The sequence below is a fragment of the Macaca fascicularis genome, chromosome 10 (genome assembly GCF_037993035.2).
Source record: "Macaca fascicularis isolate 582-1 chromosome 10, T2T-MFA8v1.1".
NCBI classification, from domain to species: Eukaryota; Metazoa; Chordata; class Mammalia; order Primates; family Cercopithecidae; genus Macaca; species Macaca fascicularis.
Window position 1 is genome coordinate 12,665,194 of NC_088384.1, and position 21,185 is coordinate 12,686,378.

General features: G+C 52.5%; 1 protein-coding gene across 1 annotated transcript; it reads right to left on the reverse strand.

Annotated features, from left to right (window-relative positions):
- Nucleotides 1–9,224: 9,224 nt before the first annotated feature.
- On the reverse strand, nucleotides 9,225–20,091 carry APOBEC3B (apolipoprotein B mRNA editing enzyme catalytic subunit 3B). Its single transcript, XM_005567246.5, has 8 exons — nucleotides 19,911–20,091; nucleotides 18,118–18,274; nucleotides 16,281–16,560; nucleotides 15,959–16,073; nucleotides 11,246–11,399; nucleotides 10,361–10,655; nucleotides 9,829–9,944; nucleotides 9,225–9,551 (listed from the first exon to the last, which is right to left on the reverse strand). The coding sequence occupies exons 3-8, from the start codon at nucleotides 16,528–16,530 to the stop codon at nucleotides 9,537–9,539; spliced, it is 945 nt and encodes a 314-aa protein (XP_005567303.3). The 5' UTR covers nucleotides 16,531–16,560; nucleotides 18,118–18,274; nucleotides 19,911–20,091; the 3' UTR covers nucleotides 9,225–9,536.
- Nucleotides 20,092–21,185: the final 1,094 nt, after the last annotated feature.

The window sequence follows — 21,185 nt, forward strand, 5'->3', positions numbered from 1 at the left end:
AAACTCCCCGGCTCAAGCAATCCTCCCAACTTTGCCTCTTTTTTTTTTTGAGATGGAGTCTCGCTGTGTTGCCCAGGCTGGAGTGCAGTGGCATGATCTCAGCTCACTGCAAGCTCCCCTTCCCAGGTTCACGCCATTCTCCTGCCTCAGCCTCCCGAGTAGCTGGGACTACAGGCACCCACCGCCACGCCCTGCTAATTTTTGTTTTTTGTTTTTTTGTTTTTTTTTTTTTAGTAGAGATGGGTTTCACCGTGTTAGCCAGGATGGTCTCGATCTCCTGACCTTGTGATCCACCCGCCTCAGCCTCCCAAAGTGCTGGGATTACAGGTGTGAGCCACCGTGCCTGGCTCCAACTTTGCCTCTTAAAATGCTTGAATTACAGGCATGAGCCACTGTATCCTTCCACGGTAATGCTTTTTAGGGGTGTATTAGTTGGGGTTCAGCCAATAAACAGAACCACTAAGATGTATATATTTCTTTTACGAATTTTAAAACATACGAATCTGACCTTACCCAGTTGCAGGCTGGTTAAGCAACCCCCATAAAGCGTTGTCTTCGCCGCCTCTGATGCTGGAGCTTGAAGTCTGCGGCGGGGTGGTGCAAGGGGCCGTCACAAAGGGATGAGGAGAGCAAGAACCAGCTAGAACCCACAGGTCTGAGCTGTGGAGCCCACAAGGAGAGACAGAACCCATGTCATCGTTCTTGCCTCTGACTTTAATCGTGTCCTACTGGGGCCCTTCCTCAAGGAGCTAAAGACACACACTTGGCTCAGGATCAGAGACACTCAGGGACCATCTAGGACCACTCCTGGTAGCGCCAGGCCCAGGTGCTGCTTCACACCAAGGAGACGTGAGCATGCCAGAAAAGGGCTACAGCCTCGCTTCCTCCCAGCAGACTTGCCAGGGTGGTCTTTCTGTGGCTCACCCTGAAATCTGACTACTGGGAAGGGGGCGCATCCTGACTTGGTGCACACATTACAGAGCTTCCACAAGGGGGCAGAAGAGCTGCCCCCAAACCCTGAGAATTTGAGTAGGATTGCATCAAATCTGTAGATTTCACTTTTTTTTTTTTGAGATGGAGTCTCGCTCTGTCACCCAAGCTGAAGTGCAGTGGCTTGATCTCGGCTCACTGCAACCTCCGCCTCCCGGGTTTAAGCAATTCTTCTGCCTCAGCCTCCCGAGTAGCTAGGATTACAGGCACACACTACCATGCCTGGCTAATTTTTTGTATTTTTAGTAGAGACCGGGTTTCACCATGTTGGCCAGGGTCTCAAATTCTTGATCTCAAGTGATCTGTCTGCCTCAGCCTCCCAAAGTGCTGAGATTACAGGCATGAGCAACCACACTCGGCCGATTTAACCTCTTGATATTAAGTTTTTCAATCCCAAAACATGGTATATCTCACCATTGATTTAGGTATTTTAAAAAACTTTCTCTTAGTTCTTAGTAGAGTTTTGTAGTTTTCCGTGTATGGGTCTTATGCAACTTAAAAAAATTTTTTTTTTTTTTTGAGATACAGTCTTGCCCTGTCACCCAGGCTGGAGTGCAGTGGCTCAATCACAGCTCACTGCAATCTTGAGCTCCCCAAGCTCAGGTGATCCTCTTGTCTCAGCCTCCCAAGTAGTTGGGACTACAGGTGCACACCTCCACATCCAGCTAATTTTTGTATTTTTTGTAGAGACAGGGTTTCACTATGTTGCCCAGGCTGGTGTTCAACTCTTAGGCTTAAGCAATCCACCCACCTCGGCGTCCCAAAGTGCTGGAATTACATGTGTGAGCCACTGCACCTTGCCTGCAAGAAGATTTTTTTTTTTTTTTTTGAGACGGAGTCTCACTCTGTCGCCCAGGCTGGAGTGCAGTGGCGCAATTTCAGTTCACTGCAACCTCCACCTCCCGGGTTCAAGCAGTTCTCCTGCCTCAGCCTCCCGAGTAGCTGGGACTACAGGCACACCCCACCACACCCAGCTAATGTCCATATTTTTAGTAGAGATGGGGTTTCACCATGTTAGTTAGACTGATCTCAAACTCCTGACCTTAGGTGATTCACCTGCCTCCCCTCCCAAAGTGCTGGGATTACTGGCATCATCCACTGTGCCCGACCATCAAGATGATTTTTAACGCTCTGTTTACAGGGACAGATTTCTGGTGATAGAGAACAACCAATATTCTAAATGGCTCACTATGGGCCAGGTGCTCTTTATAATATATGTAGCTATAATATGAATATGAATAAACTCATTTAAGCCTCACAGCCCACAATGAGGTCCCAGTGGCCCCCAGCCCCCTCGCTCCCCTCTCGTCCTCCTCCACTCTGCCATGGTCATCACACCCAAAGCCAAATGCCCATCAACAACAGCCTCCCGAGTAGCTGGGATTACAGGTGTTCACCTTCACACCTGGCCAATTTTTATATTTTTAATAGAGATGGAGTTTCACCATGTTGGCCAGGCTGGTCGTGAACTCCTGACCTCAAGTGATCCACCTGCCTCAGCCTCCCAAAATGCTGGGATTACAGGCAAAATTCTGGGATTAGTGCCCGGCCCTAAGATGCTATTTTAATAGCAAATACTTTCTACTTTTTATCATTGAGATGGTCATGTGGCTTTTTTCCTTTAATCTATTGATATAGTTGCAACATCTTTCTGTTTGACAAGTAGTACTAGTTTGTGGTTTGGATTCACTATCAAAAGAGACATGATAGTTTTCACCCAGTATGCATTTCCTTGGCTTTAAGAAAAGATACAGGGCCGGGCGCGGTGGCTCAAGCCTGTAATCCCAGCACTTTGGGAGGCTGAGACGGGTGGATCACGAGGTCAGGAGATCGAGACCAACCTGGTGAACATGGTGAAACCCCGTCTCTACTAAAAAATACAAAAAACTAGCCGGGCGAGGTGGCGGCGCCTGTAGTCCCAGCTACTCGGGAGGCTGAGGCAGGAGAATGGCGTGAACCCGGGAGGCGGAGCTTGCAGTGAGCTGAGATCCGGCCACTGCAACTCCAGCCCGGGAGACAGAGCGAGACTCCGTCTCAAAAAAAAAAAAAAAAAAAAAAAAAAAGATACAGGACAGATGGGACAGTGCGTACAGCAGCACAGAGTGGAAGTCTCAGGACTCCCACATGTAGCTTCTGAGGCCCCTTGTCACTCAAACACTTGGTCCTGAGGCTGAGGGAGTGTGGACCTGCCCAGCTCTGGGAAGCCATCAGCTCTGAGGCCTTCAGATTTAATGTCTTCTTTCTTTCTTTCCTTCTTTCTTTCTTTCTTTCTTTCTTTCTTTCTTTCTTTCTTTCTTTCTTTCTTTCTTTCTTTCTTTCTTTCTTTCTTTCTTTCTCTTTCTTTCTTTCTTTCTTTCTTTCTTTCTTTCTTTCTTTCTTTCTTTCTTTCTTTCTTTCTTTCTTTCTTTCTTTCCTTCCTTCCTTCCTTCCTTCCTTCCTTCCTTCCTTCCTTCCTTCCTTCCTTCCTTCTTTCTTTCTTTCTTTTTTTTTTTTTTTCTGGAAACTGAGTCTTGCTCTATCACCCAGGCTGGAGTGTAGTGGTGCGATCTCAGCTCACGATAACCTCTGCCTCCTCGCTAGAACTCGGAAGGTGGAGGTTGCAGTGAGCCAAGATTGCACCATTGAACTCCAGCCTGGGAAACAGAGCGAGACTCTACTTCAAGAAAACAAAGCAAAACAACAAAAATTCTATATTTAAAATTTAATTAACTTTTTTTTTTTTTTTTCAGATGAGTCTCACTCTGTCTCCCAGGCTGGAGTGCAGTGGCACGATCTTGGCTCGCTGCAAGCTCCGCCTCCCAAGTTCAAGACATTCTGCTGCCTCAGCCTCTCGAGTAGCTGGGATTATAGGCATGTGCCACCATGCCTGGCTAATTTTTGTATTTTCAGTAGAGACGGGATTTCACTATGTTGGCCAGGCTGGTCTCGAACTCCTGACCTCAAGCGATCTGCCCACCTCAGCCTCCCAAAGAGCTGGGATTACAGGCATGAGCCCAGAATTTTTTTTTTTTTAATGAAACATTGTATCTGAACTAAGGAAGTTGCATGTAAAGTTAGGTAAATGGTAAAATACAAAAAAGAAAGAAATCTTTGTAACTGATTTCAAGACTTGTTTCAATTGTCTCAGCCAGGTTTGAACACCTGGATAGAGACCTACCTGGCTGGATCAACCCCAGCTCTGCTTTGCAACCTCTAACTGCAATAGTCAGTTTCCTCATCTGAACAGAGAAGGTGAAAATGATGGCGCCTCACTGTAGGGCTGGGCGCAAGGGTTCAGTGAGCCGCTCCCCTTCAGGCATAAGGAACGGAGCCTGGTGGGTGGTCAGCACTCAGTAGATGTTGCTTATTTCTGCTTCTGTTTGAGTTGTTAAAGTTTACAGCGAGGGGAGTCATAACACCCAGTGCCAGCTCCCAGTTTGGGGCTATGCACACTCAAGGACCGTAGCACTCGACAAACATGGGCTGATAGCCTGCGTGTCCTCCCAAAGGCAGAAACAGCAGGGCTTAGGAACAGGGGAGGAAGGGCTGGGAGCACCAAGGGTGACTGCAGAATCCAGCCCAGGAGACTGGGGGTGTCCAGCTGAAGAATCCAATTTGATGTCATAATTGACCAACATTGAGACCCAGGACCCAGTCAGAGGGAGGACAGGGCCAGAGCAGAAGGCCCAGGGAGAGGAGGTGCCGTCCAGTTGGGAGGAGGACGCTCACAGTCACAGGAGACCCCAGAGGAGGGAGTCAGAGTAGAAAAGTGACCACAGTGTGCACGGCCTTGGTCTGACCTCTGTATTTCTTCTCCTCAAGTTCTGTTTCTCTTATCTTTACCATTTGAGGCCTCACCTGGCATGATGCTCTTCAGGGTCTCTGTCCATGGAGCACCCGTCCAGAAGGCAGAACTGGAGGAGCCAGCCTCACCCTTCCCTGGTTCCAGCACATGGGAGGTGCAGATCTGGGTCCTGCCCAGAAGCCACGAAAGCCCATCTGATACTAGCCTTGGTGTCCTGGACTGGGACGGACTCACGTACATCCCTGCAGCCTTAGGTCAGGTCATCCAGGTGACGCCATTCTGGGTGGCAAAGACAAAACCCAAAAAGGCCAGGCAGACCGGGCGTGGTGGCTCATGCTTGTAATCCCAGCACTCTGGGAGGCCGAGGTGGGCAGATCACTTGAAGTCAGGAGTTTGAGACCAGCCTGGCCAACAAGGTGAAACCCAGCCTCTACCAAAAATATAAAATATTAGCTGGGTGTGGTGGCACCCACCCAGAGTGTTGTAATCCCAGCTACTGTAATCCCAGCTACTCAGGAGGCTGACACAGGAGAATCGCTTGAACCCAGGAGGCCGAGGTGGCAGTGAGCCGAAATGGCGCCACTGCACTCCAACCTGAGTGACAGAGCAAGACTCCGTCTCAAAAAAGACAAAAAACAAAAACTAAGACAAGCAGGGGCAGGTGCAGGCCAGCCCCATCCCCGTGTTTCCCAGCACCTGGCCCAGGTTCTGTAGGTCACAGACTCCTGGGTGTCCACGCGGAGCTGCAGGGTCTTCTCCAGTGTGGCCTGGGGGTCCTGCGACCTGTCACCGGACTCTGCTGAGGCGAGGGACGAAGGGTTATGCCGCACGTCTCTGCTGCATGCTCGCCCTCTAGAGGGTGTGACCTGAACCGCACACTTGAGAAGTCACATTTTTCTCACCTGCTTACAGTTGACCAGGGGGTCTGTTAAGGAAAAGCAGCCTGGGTGGCCACAGCAGGCTTTGGTAAAAAGGTTCTGTCTGCCCCAGAGCCTGGGTCCAGGCTCTATTCTGGTGTTACCGAGGGCTGCAGCAGGGTGTGCTGGGAGGCCAACATGGATGGGTTTACAAACCAGAAATGTTAGACTACACACAACAGTTTTGCATCTGTAAACCATTTCATCTGATGACAAACATGGCCTCAGACTCAAATGTTTACAGCACACTGGGGCAAAAATACTGTCTGGAGTTAAATTCTCAGTAGCAAATTGTACAAGCCAGAGAGCAGGGCAGTGTCTCCAGAGAGGAGAGAAGACAGGGTGGGTGGGGCCCCCCACCAGCACAGAGGGAGGCCGGGACCCTCCCTGGCCAACGGTGGACAGGGGGAGCCACTGTCTGGGCTTCTGACTCCCACGAGCCAGCCCAGGGTAGGTTAGATGTGAGTGAGAATGATTTTACTGCAGCCCCTGGACCCAGGATCTTCCATAAGAGCCACAACCTGAAACAGCAGGGACGGCTCCCCGGGGACTGCTGTGCCCCCCACCAGTGCCGCTGCCCTGCACACCCACGTTCCTCTGTGCACTGGAGCCTGACTCTCTCGGGGCAGCAAAAACCCAGTGGGAACTGGCCCCTTCCTGGTCCTCTTGAGGTCAGGTCAGGGCAGAATTTGTGAGGACGGAGGGCATGTCTCCCTGGGGGTGACTCTGGGCTCATGTCGGTGCTGCAGTCCTTAGAGTGACTGGGATAAGAGTGTGCACCGTCCCTGGGCCAGCTGGAGGGAAGGAAGGAGATTGTGCCCTTTCCTGGGGAGTGACAGCACCTCCCCATTTCAGCCTCTGCGACCCTGAGGGAAAATGAAAGATCCCACATCCCGCTGGTGTTTCCACCAGAGCCCAGGAAAGGTCCCCGGGGACAGGAAGGAGCTGGTTCCGCATGTGGGCGGCAGGGATGGGAGCAGAGAGAATGGCCTCCTTCACAGATACAGGCTTTGCCCGAGATTCACCCTGGTCCCCTGTAAGTGGAGACAAGGCAGGTACCCAGCAGGGGTCCAGAATATTGAGGGACAGAGCAGGGCAGAGGGACCCTGGGCAGGTGCTGGGCTGTGCAGCCTGGGTCACCCTGGGACCAGAATGGAGGTCCCGCTTGGGTCTGGAGTCCATGCTGCTGTGTACGAGGTCCTGGCTCTGCCACCACTGTGGGGCTCCGTCTCCCTACACCCCAGAGGGACCACAGGCTCTCCGTTCCCAGCCCAGGTCCCAGCAGTGTCATGGGGCTGTGTCCAGTCACCTCACCAGGACTCACAGGGCTCCCAGGTAATGGGCAAAGCTGTGAGTTGAGGCCCAGGGGACAGGGGGCCTGGGCCCTTGGAAGGTGGAGTTCTGGGGGACGTGGGGTGGGTCTCCCTGGGACCTGCCCTGTGACATGACTAACTGTGGGGTTCTTTCACCAGCTGAGCCCCTCTGGCCTCCCCTACACTGGCCGCTTTCCCAGAATGACTGCACGTTTTTCATCACTTGCTTCCAACAAGTGGAGTTCGGGCGGTTGTCAAACCCAGAGACACAAGCAAAGGGCGGCTTGGACAACCCGGTCCCTCCCGCACCCACCCCTGCGTGGGAAATGCCGAAGTCCTAGGCTCAGGGCGGGGCTGGGGTGTGCCCTGGAGTGCTCTGGGGCACCTGGAGGAGGTTTCTTTTTGTCAAGTCTCTGTCACTGTGTGTGGGTGCGTGTGTTGTGTGTGCATGTGTTGTGTGCGTTGTGTGTATGTCTTGTGCATGTTTGTGTGTTGTGTGTGTGTGTGTTGTGTGTGCATGTGTTGTGTGTGCATGTGTTGTGTGTCTTGTGCATGTGTGTGTTGTGTGTTTGTGTGTGTGTTGTGTGTGTGGTGTGTGTGTATGTGTTGTGTGTGTGTTGTGCATGTTTGTGTGTTGTGTGTGTGTCTTGTGCATGTTTGTGGGTTGTGTGTGTGTGTCTTGTGCATGTTTGTGTGTTGTGTGTGTGTCTTGTGCGTGTTTGTGTGTTGTGTGTATGTGTTGTGTGTGTGTTGTGTGTGTGTGTTGTGTATGTGTGTCTTGTGCGTGTTTGTGTGGTGTATGTGTGTCTTGTGCATGTTTGTGTGTTGTGTGTGCATGTGTTGTGTGTCTTGTGCATGTGTGTGTTGTGTTTGTGTGTGTGTTGTGTGTGTGTTTGTGTGTGTTGTGTGTGTGTTGTGTGTGTTGTGTGTGTCTTGTGCATGTTTGTGCGTTGTGTGTGTCTTGTGTGTGTCTTGTGCATGTTTGTGTGTTGTGCGTGTGTGTTGTGTGTTGTGTGTGTGTGCTATGTGTTTGTGTGTGTGTGGTGTGTGTGTGGTGTGTGTGTATGTGTTGTGTGTTGTGTGTGTGTGTTGTGCATGTTTGTGTGTTGTGTGTGTGTCTTGTGCAGGTTTGTGTGTTTTGCGTGTGTGTCTTGTGCATGTTTGTGTGTTGTGTGTATGTGGTGTGTGTGTGTGTTGTGTGTTGTGTGTGTGTGTTGTGCGTGTTTGTGTGTTGTGTGTGTGTCTAGGCCAGGGAAGCAGTGAGTCGTTTCTGCCCAGGAGCAGCTGCGTGTGAGGCCGGTTCTTGGTCTTTTACGCGGCTTCTGCGGACTTTCCAGAAATCGTGAGGTGGGAGCCGCCTGCTGTAATCAGGCACATAAGTCACACATCCCAGAGGTGGGAACCAGCACAGAAGGCCCAGGACAGACCCCAAGCTGAAGCCACAGCCCTGACACCTGCTGCCCTAGCCCTGGGCTCCGTCTCTGCCTCTGGAGCCTCCTGTCTCCAGGGCTCAGCTCCTCTCCCCTCTGTGGCTGGGCTCTGCCTCCTGGGCTGCTCCTCTCCCCAGCCCTCTCTCTGGGCCCAGCCTGGACACCTGCGCCCTTCCTGGGCTGCTTCTGCTGACTGGCCCTGTCCTGGGTCTCAGCCACGGCCTCCCCTGGGTTCCCTCTCTAGGGGGTGGAATCAGGAAGGGGTGGACACAGGGCTGCTCCGGAGGGCCCCTGCCTGCACTTGTGTGGCTCCTTTCCAACAGGGAGACTGGCTGCTGGCTGTCCTCTTACTGCTGGGCCTGTCCCTTCCAATCAGCGCCCGGGACTCTGTGAGTGAGGGTGGGGTCTGCATTTAGGTTCCTCTCCTGTGAGGTTTAGCTGAGTTTTCTGGCTCCAGAGGGATGTCATGTGACCTTTGCCCTGCTATAGGTCCACTACACAAGGAAAGACATCTACACATTTGCTAACGTTTTTTGTTGTTGTTTTTGTTTTGTTTTTCTTTTTTTTTTTTTGAGACACAGTCTTGCTCTGTCGCCCAGGCTGGTGTGCAGTGGCGCAATCTTGGCTCACTGAAAGCTCCGCTTCCCGGGTTCACGCCATTCTCCTGCCTCAGCCTCCTGAGTAGCTGGGACTACAGGCACCTGCCACCTCGCCGGCTAATTTTTTGTATTTGTTAGTGTTTATGTAAACACTTGCAATTCATGATACAATTGCTGAGCCAAAGCAATTATGGAAGATTCTTAATGTTTTATTAGTCTAGATATGAAGCCAGTTAATCATTTCATTAATAAATTGAAAACTATTCTGAGAATATTGAGCACAATCTTACTATTATATACTTAGAACATAAGAGAAATTTTCAATTAAAATTAATTCACTTGATTTTTAAAAAATCTACTTGGTCAGGAACACCTTGCTTCGCTGGTGTCTGTGAGCGGCTGGAGATGGTGGTGAACGGCCTGTTTGCATTTCTTGGAAGAAGATCTTTTATTCTGAGGCTCAACCCAGGTCTCTGCCTTCCTTAGAGACTGAGGCCCATCCTTCAGTTTCCCTGATTCTGGAAGAGTGGGGGGAGGGGGGGTTGAATGGAGCTGGGAGGGGGGAGTGAGAGAGTGGAAAGAGGGCACAGGGAGGAGGCCTGGGGACAGTGACAATGACAGGAGAGGAGGGAGAGAGAGGGAGGCTGTGAGAAGGAAAGGGAGGGACAGAGCTGGGCGCCCTGGGGGGAGCAGGGAACCCAGAGGAGGCTCTGAGCAGAGGGGAAGGCAAGGCCCAGGGGAGAGGGGAGGAGGGGGAGGCCGATGGGGCACCAGGCAGAGGGAGGAAGCCGTCACCTGGAGAATGGCCCGAAGCCTCTCACTCAGGGCTTGGCTGTGCTCATCTAGTCCATCCCAGGGCTGGAAGGGACGTCCCTGGCGGTCCACAAAGGTGTCCCAGCAGTACTCAAATTCTGAAAAGTGACAGGGAAGATAAGTCACGCTCCGGCTGTGGGGACGGGGTGGCACCAAGAGCCCGTGACTCTCAGGACAGACTTCCCACATCCTGGTTTTAGTCCCTCCTTTCCCTCTCCCTCCCCTAGGGACTGAGCTCCTTCATCAGGCACTTCCTTCCCACTGGGATCTGGGCCAGCCCAGTTCTCATTCTTTCGGGAAGCCCCAAGTTCTGCTTCCACTTCCAGCCACCCTCCCTGCCCTCCCCGGGCCCACATCTCCTGGTCTGGCCTCTCTCTTCCCATAGACCCCAAAGTCGGGTCCCAGAGTGCAGCCATCGTCTCTGCAGGCAGCAGACCAAGGCTTTTCTCCTTTTCTTCCCAGAGACCTCTCCTGCCCCCACCCACCCCACCCCACCCAAACCTTCCATTCTTACCATCATAGGTCATGATGGAGACTTGGGCCCCAGCATCCCGCAGCGTTCGCAGTGCCTCCTGATACAGGGGGTCATAATCATAGATGCGGGCAGCGAAGATGTGCAGTCTCACGTGTGTGTTCTCCTGAAGGAACGCACGCACTTGTTCGGCACAGCCCCAGCTGACGCAGGGGCTCCAGGAGATGAACCAAGTGACCCTGTACGTCTGGGCCGGGTCCAACTGCCAAGAAGGAACCCAGCCCAGGAAGCACAGCTCCGCGTGGCAGCCATAATCACCACGGAGAACATTCTTAGCCTAGAAAAGGAAACAAAGTGTGAGGTGATGTGTGGTGAACAGGGAGGGAGGGCCTGGATCAGGTGGGGCTGGGGAGGCGGGGGCCTCCAGCACAAAATTAGAGGGGTCGCCAAAACCCCAGTTACTAGGATGCATGATTTTCTCTGCAGTATTAAAAATATCAAGTGTTATGCAGAAATCCCAAGATAAGCAAAATATTGTCCATTAAATACAAACAGATCAGGAGCAATGAGGTTTGATTTCGCCCCAGCTCCGATATACACGGGTCAGCACTCTCCTGTCAGTCTTTGTTAAAATCTTCAGTTTTATTCATTGTGGTCTATTTGCATTAAATTTGCATTTTAAAATATTGCATTAATTATTAAATTAAATTGCATTTTCTCTAATTACTGACTCAACCCAACTGGCCATGGAGAGTCACTGAAGCCAAAGTTTCCCCCCCCAACCCCAGGGCCAAGCAGCAGCAGCTGCAGGAAGCACAGGTGACAGACACTCTGCGGGACACCACAGGTACCACGAAGAACCTTCTGCCCATGCATGTCCCTGGATTGGGAGGACCCTGCCTGGATGCAGGTGACTGTGCTGGTCACCTGGTTGCATAGAAATCCCCAGTGCTGGTCCATTGGGACCCAGGTGCCATTGTCCAGGCGCTCCACCTCGTAGCACAAGTAGGTCTGGTGCCGTCCAAGGACCGAAAGGTCATTGTTAAAGTTGGAAGTGAACGTGTCTGGATCCATCAAGTGTCTGTGGACAAAGGTGGGGGAAACCAAAAGACCTAAGACTCCTCCTGGGACTACCCCTTGCTCCTCTCTTGCACCCCCCAATCCTTCCCTGCTCCCCATATACTGAGACACCTGTCAGAGGAGGGGCTTCCACTCATTTTGTGGGGGCCACTGATCTTCTCTCTCTGACCCCTTCTGGGGGATTATCAGGAAGTCAGCACAGTCCTGGAGCCTGTTTAGGCCTTTTCAGGGCCTCCCCAGGGTCAGCTCAGTGTGCTCAGGCCCTCCGGGGAGGACCCTGCTCCTCTTCCTGAGGTAGAGCTGGGTCTCATTCCCTGGCCTCACCATGCACCCCCGTCCTGGCTCTGCTTACCCACAGCCCCTGCTGGAGATGGACCCGCTGGGGCTTCCTCCTGCCTGCAGGGTTAACTCCTACCACACCCAGCATCGGGGCAGGTACACTCCTGAGGGGGATCACTGGGGAGAGGAGCCTGGCAGGGACCTCTTTTCATATAATTCATAGCATTTTCCACATCCCTTAGGATGCCATGAGGTCTCCCAAACGTGTTTCTCAGGCCAGACGGGGCAGCTCAGGACTCCTGGGTTGGAAACACCAGCCCCACCTTGAAGGCCTCTCCCAGCCCCTCTCTATACATCCTGACATAACCAGAATTAGAAAAATCGGTGTTTGGAGGTAGCAGCAAAAGAAGAGAGAGAGGAAAGGAGAGGAGAGGAGAGGGAAAGAAAGAAAAGAAAGAAAGAAAAGAAAATAAAATCAATCAATCAATCAATCAATCAATCAATCTCTGTTCGCCATCATTTTAAGTGGACCTGGGTATGAATCTGGGCTCTACCACTCACTCACTTTGTGTTCTCAAGAAAAGGAAACAAGGTTTCCTCAAAGAAAAGTGGTCCTACAAGCAACCCCCTTTCGTTAATATTAGGGAGAATGAGACGACACTGAACATAAAAGGGCTTAGGCCAAGTCCAGAGACATGGAACATTGGTTAAGAAATAGCAGATGCTCATTTAAAGACAAGTGAGGAGGATCCCCTCTCCAACCACCTTCACTGGCTGGGGCACAGCACCATTACCCACTGGGATTTTCAGGCTCCCTGTGCACCTGCCCCAGGAGAAGGAAGACCTGGAATTGATACCATCGGAGGACAGACCAGCGCTGGGACAAAAACTGAGAACCTAGAGAGGGAAGCCAGGTCTAGAGAGAGGGTCAGGAGGAGAAGAGAGGCCCCCGGGGTTTGAGGGTGGGAGGTGAGTGCTCATCAGAAAAGCTCGAAGAGGAGTTCTTGTCACTTTTTTAGCATGTGGGAACTGGAAACACTTGTGCTTCAGTCCTGAGTCCTGGGCGTTTCCGAGGCCAGCACTACTGTAGGCCAGGCCTGCCCAAAACACAGATGGCTCCCTCCCCAAACACACTCTGAAAAGTCTCCTGCCTGGGCAGTGGGGGCTGCAGGAGTGGGTGGGACATGACAGGGTGGGTGGGAGGTCAGTGGCCCCTGTGGGGGCGGCATGGTGAGGAGCAAGGGTTCACCATCCTGTGATGATGTGTCCTTGACATCAAGGAATCAGGGCAGTGGCGGGGGCGGCCCCACCAGCCCAGCGGTGACTGGCCCAGACACAGTGCCGGACACCACAGCCCCCGCTTCCCACAGCAGCTGTTTCCCGATGACTGCCAGATGCACAGCTCCATGACAAGATTTTGGGAAAGAAGGTCAAGAGTGAGGGTGCTGGGCTCTAAGCAAGGCCTTGTGGGAAGAGGTAAACCCCCTCCACCATCCGATCCCAGGAGAGTCAGGGAGGAAGATCTGGGCCACGGACTTAATGTGGGAGGAGGTTGGGCGCGGTGGCTCATGCCTGTAATCCTAGCACTTTGGGAGGCCAAGGGAGGCGGATCCTGTGAGGACAGGAGTTTGAAACCAGCCTGGCCAACATGATGAAATCCTATTTCTACTAAAAATACAAAAAAAATTAGCTGGGCATGGTGGTGGGCACCTGTAATCCCAGCTACTCGGGAGACTAAGGCAGGAGAATCTCTTGAACCCAGGAAGCAGAGGTTGCAGTGAGCCAAGATCACACCACTGCACTCTAGCCTGGGTGACTGAGCAAGACTATCTCAAAAAAAAAAAAAAAAAAAAAAAGACATGTGGCAGGAAAGTACACACAGGAGAGCCCGCACCGGGCACGTCACTCATTGTTGTGTTTTCGGCATCCCCAGCTGCTTAGCTCCTATTTGGGGTGTAACTAGGACTTTGGTGCTACCTGGTTTCAGAAGACGCCCGTCTTCCAGGAGACAGTAAAGTGGTGCTTTATAACTTCCACGGTGAAGCACAGCCAGGTTTCGTTCTGATCTGTGGCTTTTAGTAGGTTTTTAAAGTGGAAGTAGAATGTGTGTGGATACGTTGCCTCCATCGGGTTTCTGAAGGCACGAGGGAGAAACCCGCCAATGCAGAGACAACCCACAGAGTCCTGGGGGCTGATGCCCGCTGAACACCACTCCCTGGACGGCCCTGGGCTCTGGGCCTCCCCCATCCCTCCACAGCCCTGAGAATGTCTGCTGCTTTCCCAGGCAGGAAGACTGGGAGAGAGAAAGAGGAGGGGATGCTGCCAGGGGCGGCAGGGTTGGGGTGACCTCTCCCAGCTGGAACCCCAGCTCTCTTCTACCAATGGGACACCCTCAACCTCCCAGTTTTTCTGCCACACATCTCCCAACCCATTAGGAAAATGCAACAGACAATAAAACTCTTCACCTTAAAACAACTGCTTGAACATTTCAGCTCAATTCCTTCCTCCCATTTCACCTGTCCAATAATGATGATTATTATTTTTACATTGGGATCACACCGAATTTCCAGGCCACGGCTACTCTTCATTTTTTTTTTTTTCTAAGACAGTCTTACTGTGTCACCCAGCCTGGAGTGCAATGGCACGATTTCAGCTCACTGCAACCTGCGCCTCCCAGGTTCAACCAATTCTCCTGCCTCAGCCTCCAAAGTAGCTGGGATTACAGGCACCCACCACCACGCCTGGCTAATTTTTTGTATTTTCAGTAGAGACGAGGTTTCACCATGCTGGTCAGGCAGGTCTTGAACTTCTGACCTCAAGTGATCCACCCACCTCAGCCTCCCAAAGTGCTAGGATTACAGGCGTGAGCCACCATGCCCAGCCTAAAATAAGAGCATTTCTCCTGATCATCATATTTTTTCCTACATTCCAGGTTACAGGTGTCATTCTAAAAGGCGAATGGTGCTCACGGAGGAGGAGCCTGTGTCTGGGGTCATGTGCATCCTCCTCTGCTCACACTGGAGGCATCTTTGGAAGAAATGACTTATTTTCTGGCACAGAGACCATTCCCTCCCCCACACCCTCTCCTAAGACTTTGTATTAAAACAAAGTAGATCTTACAGAAATTCCATCAAAGCGCCGAGAACACAATTCCACATTGCTCCAATTATCCTTTGGTTCAATTCTCCCAGTTCCAGAGTTCAGGAATGGTGGGAAACACACAGAGGGAGCACCCTCCCAATGCGGGGAGCACCAGCCCAGCCATGGCTTTCAGGGGAGAGTCTCAGCAGGGGGCCTGGGCTGGGGCAGGTTGGGGAGGCGGCCCATTCAGAAGCAACAGTGGGGTGACCACATAGCAGGGCAAAGAGCCTGGCTGGGAGTGGGGGTGGCAGAGGAAGCAGAGGGGAGAGAGCCTAGGGCTGGGGCTGGGGCAGGGGGAGGCCAGGGCTGAGGCCCAGCAGGGCCACCAGGCAGGAAGGGGCAGCAGAGGCCCCGCGGGCAGAGTGCACAGTGGTCCCTGATCTGGGGCTTCACATGCAGCCTCCTTGGCAGGCTTGTCCTGGCCCTGATGTTAGTCCTGGGTTTGGCTTCTATTTCTATCTTCCAGGGCCCTTGTTCCAGGAGACACCGGCTCGGTGAGTGACCTCCCAGGCCCATCTGAGTGCAGGCCTCACTCCATGCTGCTTTCTCACCTGGGTAGGAGGACCTCCAGAGGGATCCCTGGATCCTGGCCTCAGGAATCATCCCAGGGACGGCCCCCACCCAGCAGCTATGTGGTAGGGAGGGAGAGTGAGGGGCAGGTGTCTGCTTCCCTCCATGCCTTCACACTCAGAGGCCACCACTGGAGGGAGGAATAGCAGGTGCGGATGGCCCTCAGATGTCCCCCCAGGATGCCACGCGTGCCGCCACACTGAGCTCCTTCCTTCCACATCTCCTGCCCAGAGTTGTTCCCTGGCAGGCTGAGTTCTTGCCTCCTCTTGCCCCCATGTCACAGAAGGGCAGCGGCTGGTGTCTCAGGCCACCCTGTCCTGCTGTTTGTTCCTCTAGTCCAAGACCCTGGTGCCTTGGAGGCCGAAAGGGCCTCTCACTCACAGGAAGGGCCCAGGAAAGCAGGGAGGAGGCGGTGTGGAGGGAGCACCAGGAGTTAAGGGAAGGCAGTGTGACCATGAGGGCAGGCAGTGGGTCAGGAGGGAGGGCAGGAGGGCCTGGCCAAGGGAGGCCTTAGGAGGATGAGCAGGAGATGAGAGGAGAGAGACCATGAGGCCAGAGGGAGACCCTCACCTGAGAATCTCCTTTAGCATGCGGTGCAGGAATGCATAATTGTCATTGAATTTGTACCAAGGCATGAATGACTGATCTTCATTGTACACAAAGTTTTCCCAGCAGTATGCAAATTCTGAGACGAAGAGGAGGGAAGCAGTCAGGCTCTCCCCTGACCCTGGTCCTGCCCTCCCAGGCCTGCTCTCCTGGTGGTCAGTTGTGGTCAGCCCTGGCCCTGCCCCTGTAGGTTGCCCTGGGACACCCCCAGCCATGGCATTGCAGATCCATCCATCTCTCATGCTGTTCCACCCACTCACACTCCCCTGACCCCTCCTCCTCTCACCTTCATAGTCCATGATCTTCACTCGGGCCCCTGCCTGACGCAGCCTGCAGAGCGCCCTCTGCCAATCTCTACCCCAGTAGTAGTAGAGGCGGGCGGTAGAGATGGTCAGGGTGACATTAGGGTGCTCAGCCAGGAATTCAATCACCTTCGCCACACAGTCCGGGCAGGGGTTCCAGGATACAAACCAGGTGATCTGGAAGCGCTTGTAAGCAGGCAGCTGGTTGCCACAGAACCGAGAGAGGAAGCACATTTCTGCGTGGTGCTCAGGCTTGGAATACACCTGGGAGAGGAGCAGGGGCAGGGGATGCTCTGAGAGGGGGAGCAGGAGGAGAGGGCAGGGTTGGTGCAGTGGGAGGAGGGGCCAGCACAGGAGCCCAGGGGATCTTGCCACTGAAGCTCCTTTCCTCCATCCCCCTGATTAGTTTGAGTGATTGTCTGCTCCAAAGCTCATGTTCAGTGTTAATTGCTATGGTAATGGCCTTAAGAGGTGGCACCTACACGCAGCTGTGAGGCTGTGGGGACTGCACCTTTGTGGGTGTCACTGCTGTGGTTATTCAAGGGTGACGTCAGCCCCTCTTTCTGTCCCTTGCCTTCTATCTGGAAGGGCAGCGTGTCAGACTAAACTCCTGCTTCCTCTTGTCCTCGTGGCATGCAGCAGCAGTGACCCGACATCCCAGGCCACTCTGTCTGGAGCATCCCCTGAGCTTCTGGCAACAACCTTCACCCCCACGTGACTGTGCAGCTCGCAGGCTGAGGCAGGAGAATTGCTTGAACCCGGCAGGTGGAAGTTGAGTGAGCCATTGCACTCCAGCCCCAGACAACAAGAGGGAAACCTGGTCTCAAAAAAACAAAAAAAAAGAGAAAAGAAAAGAAATCTGGGACGTGGCCAGGCATGATAACTCATGCTTGTAAACCCAGCACTTTGGGAGGCCAAGGCAGGTGAATCCCCTGAGGTCAGGAATTCCCCAGCCTGGCCAACAAGGTGAAACCCTGTTTCTACTAAAAATAGAAAAAATTAACTGGGCGTGGTGGTGGGCTTCTGTAATCCCAGCTATTCAGGAGGCTGAGGCAGAAGAATCGCTTGAATCTAAGAAGTGGAGGTTGCAGTGAGCCGAGATTGTGCAATTGCACTCCAGCCTGGGCGCCAGAGCAAGACTCCATCTTAAAAAAAAAAAAAAAAAAAAAAAAAAAAGTGTGGGAAAAAATATACAATTGAGAGCCCACCCCTGGGCATTTTCCTTATTGTTGTGTTTTCTGCATTCCCAGCTGCTTAGGTCCTGCTGTAGCACGGGTTAAAAAGAAAAGAACTAGTTTTCCTCCACCTAGCCAGCTCACTCCAAGGACAGTTATAAGATAACACTGCCTGAAAAGTCAACGCCAAAGGAATGGGCTCCAGACACCACCCTCACACCCCTCCAGAGCAAGGTTGAAGAAAATAAAAAAAATTTTTTTAAAAGACAAATTCCTTTACTGTCTCTCCTTTCCAGAACCATTAATTATAACTATATTTTACAAATGTCTGTATTTAGCCAGCTCCTGTTTTTCTTTAGACATAGCTTCTAGGCCACCAGGTATACAAGGCCACAAGTTATGCCAAGTCATTAGTTATGCTACACATTATGTGACCTGTCACTGTTTGATTAATTGCCTTTGTTCTGCTTCTGTAAGTTTGCCTATAAGTACCTCAATCTGTCTTTGTTAAGGGCTCAGCCTTTTTGGATGTGAGTCTACTGAGCTGGCGCACCTAAATAAATCCTCCTGTCTCACCCATATCAGTCTCTCCAGTCCTCTAATTCCTGCAACACTGCCTGTGATTTGATTGAAGTTTGGGTTGTACCTGGCCTCAAAAGACCCCTGTGTCCCAAGGGAGCTTTGAGGGGTCCTTCCTTATTTTCACTTCGTAGCACAGCCAGGTGTAGCTCCGACCATAGAGGATGGGTTTATTTTCAAAGTGGTAGTAGAATGTGCGTTGATACATCCGCTCCATCGGATTTCTGAAGGCACAAGAGAGAAACCGTCCCATACAGAGAGCCCTCCCTGGAGTCCTTGGGGCTCATGTCCACTGAACACAGCTCCTGGGATGGCCCTGGGCCTCCCCTACACCTCCACAGCCCTGAGAATTTCTGCTGTCTTCCCAGGCAGGAAGACTGAGGGGAGAGGAAGAGGCGGGGATGCTGGCAGGGGCGCCGGGGCTGGGGCGATCTCTTCCAACTGGGGCGATCTCTCCCAGCTCAGGTCCAACTCTGGCCTTTCCAGGGGTACATTCCCCACTCTCCTAGTATTTCTGCCAACCCACTGCCCAACCCATTAGGAAAATGCAAAAGAGAATAAAACTCTTCACCCGTAAAAAAATAGCTTTTAACCTTTCAGCTCAATTCCTTCCTGACATTTCACTTTGCATGTTAACATTATTTTAAAATCATGGTAGAACTGAATTCTGAGGCCCAGGCCACTCTTCTAAGTGCTGCGAGGGGTGTGAGCTCATGTGATGTTGCCCTAGGCCGGCAGGGGCCATTCCCATCTTACAGAGGAGGTGCCAGAGGCACAGAGAGGCAGGGTAACCTGCCCAGGCCACAGAGCTGGGGACAGATGGAGCTGGGGCCCCTTTCCAGGCCAGCCCTGTCCTGTCCAGCCTCTGCATCACGGGCCCTGCAGGGGAAAGCTGTTGAGGACTGGGCTCTCTTTTCACTAAATTTTAAAGGAGCATTTCTCCTGATTATTGCATTTTTTTCTCACATTCCATGTTACTGGTCATGTTCTTTTTTTTTTTTTTTTTTCTTGAGATGAAGTCTCACTCTGTCACCCAGGCTGGAGTGCAGCAACGCAATCTTGGCTCACTGCAACCTCCGCCTCCCGGGTTCAAGTGATTCTCCTGCCTCAACTTCCTGAGTATCTGGGACTACAGATGCGCCACCATGCCTGGCTAATTTTCGTATTTTTTTTAGTAGAGACAGGGTTTTACCATATTGGCCAGGTTGGTCTCAAACTCCTGACCTCATGATCCACCCACCTTGGCCTACCAAAGTGTTGGGATTACACGTGTGAGCCACCGCGCTGGGCCACTGGTCATGTTCTAAAAGATGAAGAGTGACCTTAGAGTGGAACCTGTCTGGGGACATCTGCTCACCATGGAGTCATCCTTGGATGACATGATTTATCATGTGCTTCAGAGACCATTCCTGCCCCCACACCCTCTCCTAAGACTGTATTTAAGCAAAGTAAATATTACAGAAATTTCATCAAAGTGCTGAGGACAAAATACCTGATTGCTCCAATCATCCTTTGGTTCAATTCTCCCAGTTCCTGAGCTCAGGAATGGTGGGAAGCACACAGAGGGAGCACCCTCCCAGGGCGGAGAGCACCAACCCGGCCATGACTTTAAGGGAGAATCTCAGCAGGGGGCCTGGGCTGGTGCAGGTGGGGGAGGCGGCACATTCAGAAGCAGCTGTAGGGCGACCACATAGCAGGGCAAAGAGCCTGGCTGGGATTTGGGTGGCAGGGAAGCCAGAGGGGAGGCAGCCCAGGGCTGGGGCAGGGGCAGGGGCAAGGGGAGGCCAGGGTTGAGGCCCAGCAGGACCACCAGGCAGGAAGGGGCAGGAGGGGCCCAGGGGACCCAAAGGGCAGCAGTACCTGATCTGTGGATTCATGTTCAGCCTCTTAGATATGCTTGTCCCAGTCCCGCTCTTTTTTTGAAGCGCGGCAGCCTCTTAGATATGCTTCTCCCAATCCCGCTCTTTTTTTGAAGCGTGGTGGTTTCACTTCCTGCTTACAGAGTCCCTGCAGTTGGGCAGCCCTCCTTAAAGTGACCTCCCAGGGCCTTGTGTGTCATGGCCCCTCCCCATTCCTGCTCAGGCATTGGTGTAGGAGGCCCTGGGGTGGTTTACGTTTCTCTGGCTCTGGCTCTTTCTCTGGTTTTCCCCAGGCCCCTCCCGCTGGCAGAGGAACCTCCAATAAAGACAGGCTGCTCTGTCTTTATCTGTGTTGGGCAGGACCCAAAGGAATTGTAAAGAGAAAGAGAAAGGCATTGCAGCCAGAGCCCGGGAGGCGGGTCCAGACCAGGCTGAGAGAGGGGCAGGTGCCCCCTTGCCTGGTGGATGGGCAGGCTGGAGCCCCCTCCATACTACCCGGTCCCCAGCCCTAATGTATGCCCAGAGCTTTGAGCAGCACCTCCCTATTGAGCGAGGGGAGGTTTGGAGACTCCAGTGGGGAAGGAAGTGTGGACTCCGCACAGCACAAGTGAAGGCTTAGGTGTTCCTCGAGTTCCCAGCTGTGTGCTGGGTCCGTTGTATGAATTCCCTCTTCCAACCTCCCAGCTTCCAGAAGGTTGGGGGCAGGTCAGCGCCTCAGAGGGACTGTGATGTCTGCGACACCTAGGAGGGGAGGAGGGTGTCTACACACAGGCTCGCTGCCCACAGGGACCTCTCAAGGAGTTCCGTGTGGACCAAGAAGATGGGAAACAATTACACACACAGCTTTCTGCTTATTTAAGTCCATCTAAGTGTATTTTGGAGGAATGAATGTACGTTGAAATAATCTTTCTAAATAGATTCCTTTAAGGGGAGTTTGTTCCAGCTGGAGAAGTTGTGCTCTCTGTAGAGACTCTGAACTCCTCTGGCTGCCGCCCGAAGGCAGATAGGGAGGAGGATGCGTGGGTGGGAGGGGGTGCAGCAGCGCCCCTACCTGCACAGAAGCTTGTCCTACCTCTGCACAAAGCGGACTCCTAGTAGTTGTTTTTGGAAGGTAAAGTTTTCTTTTCTTTCTTTTTTTATAAATCTTTTAATTTAAAAGTCAATTTTACTGTCGAAAATGCAAACTTAGGGAGGGCAGAAAGATCACACACAGAGCTGCCACTTCACACCTAGAGGGTTGCTCGGTGGCCATCCAGAGGCGCTCCTCACTTCCCAG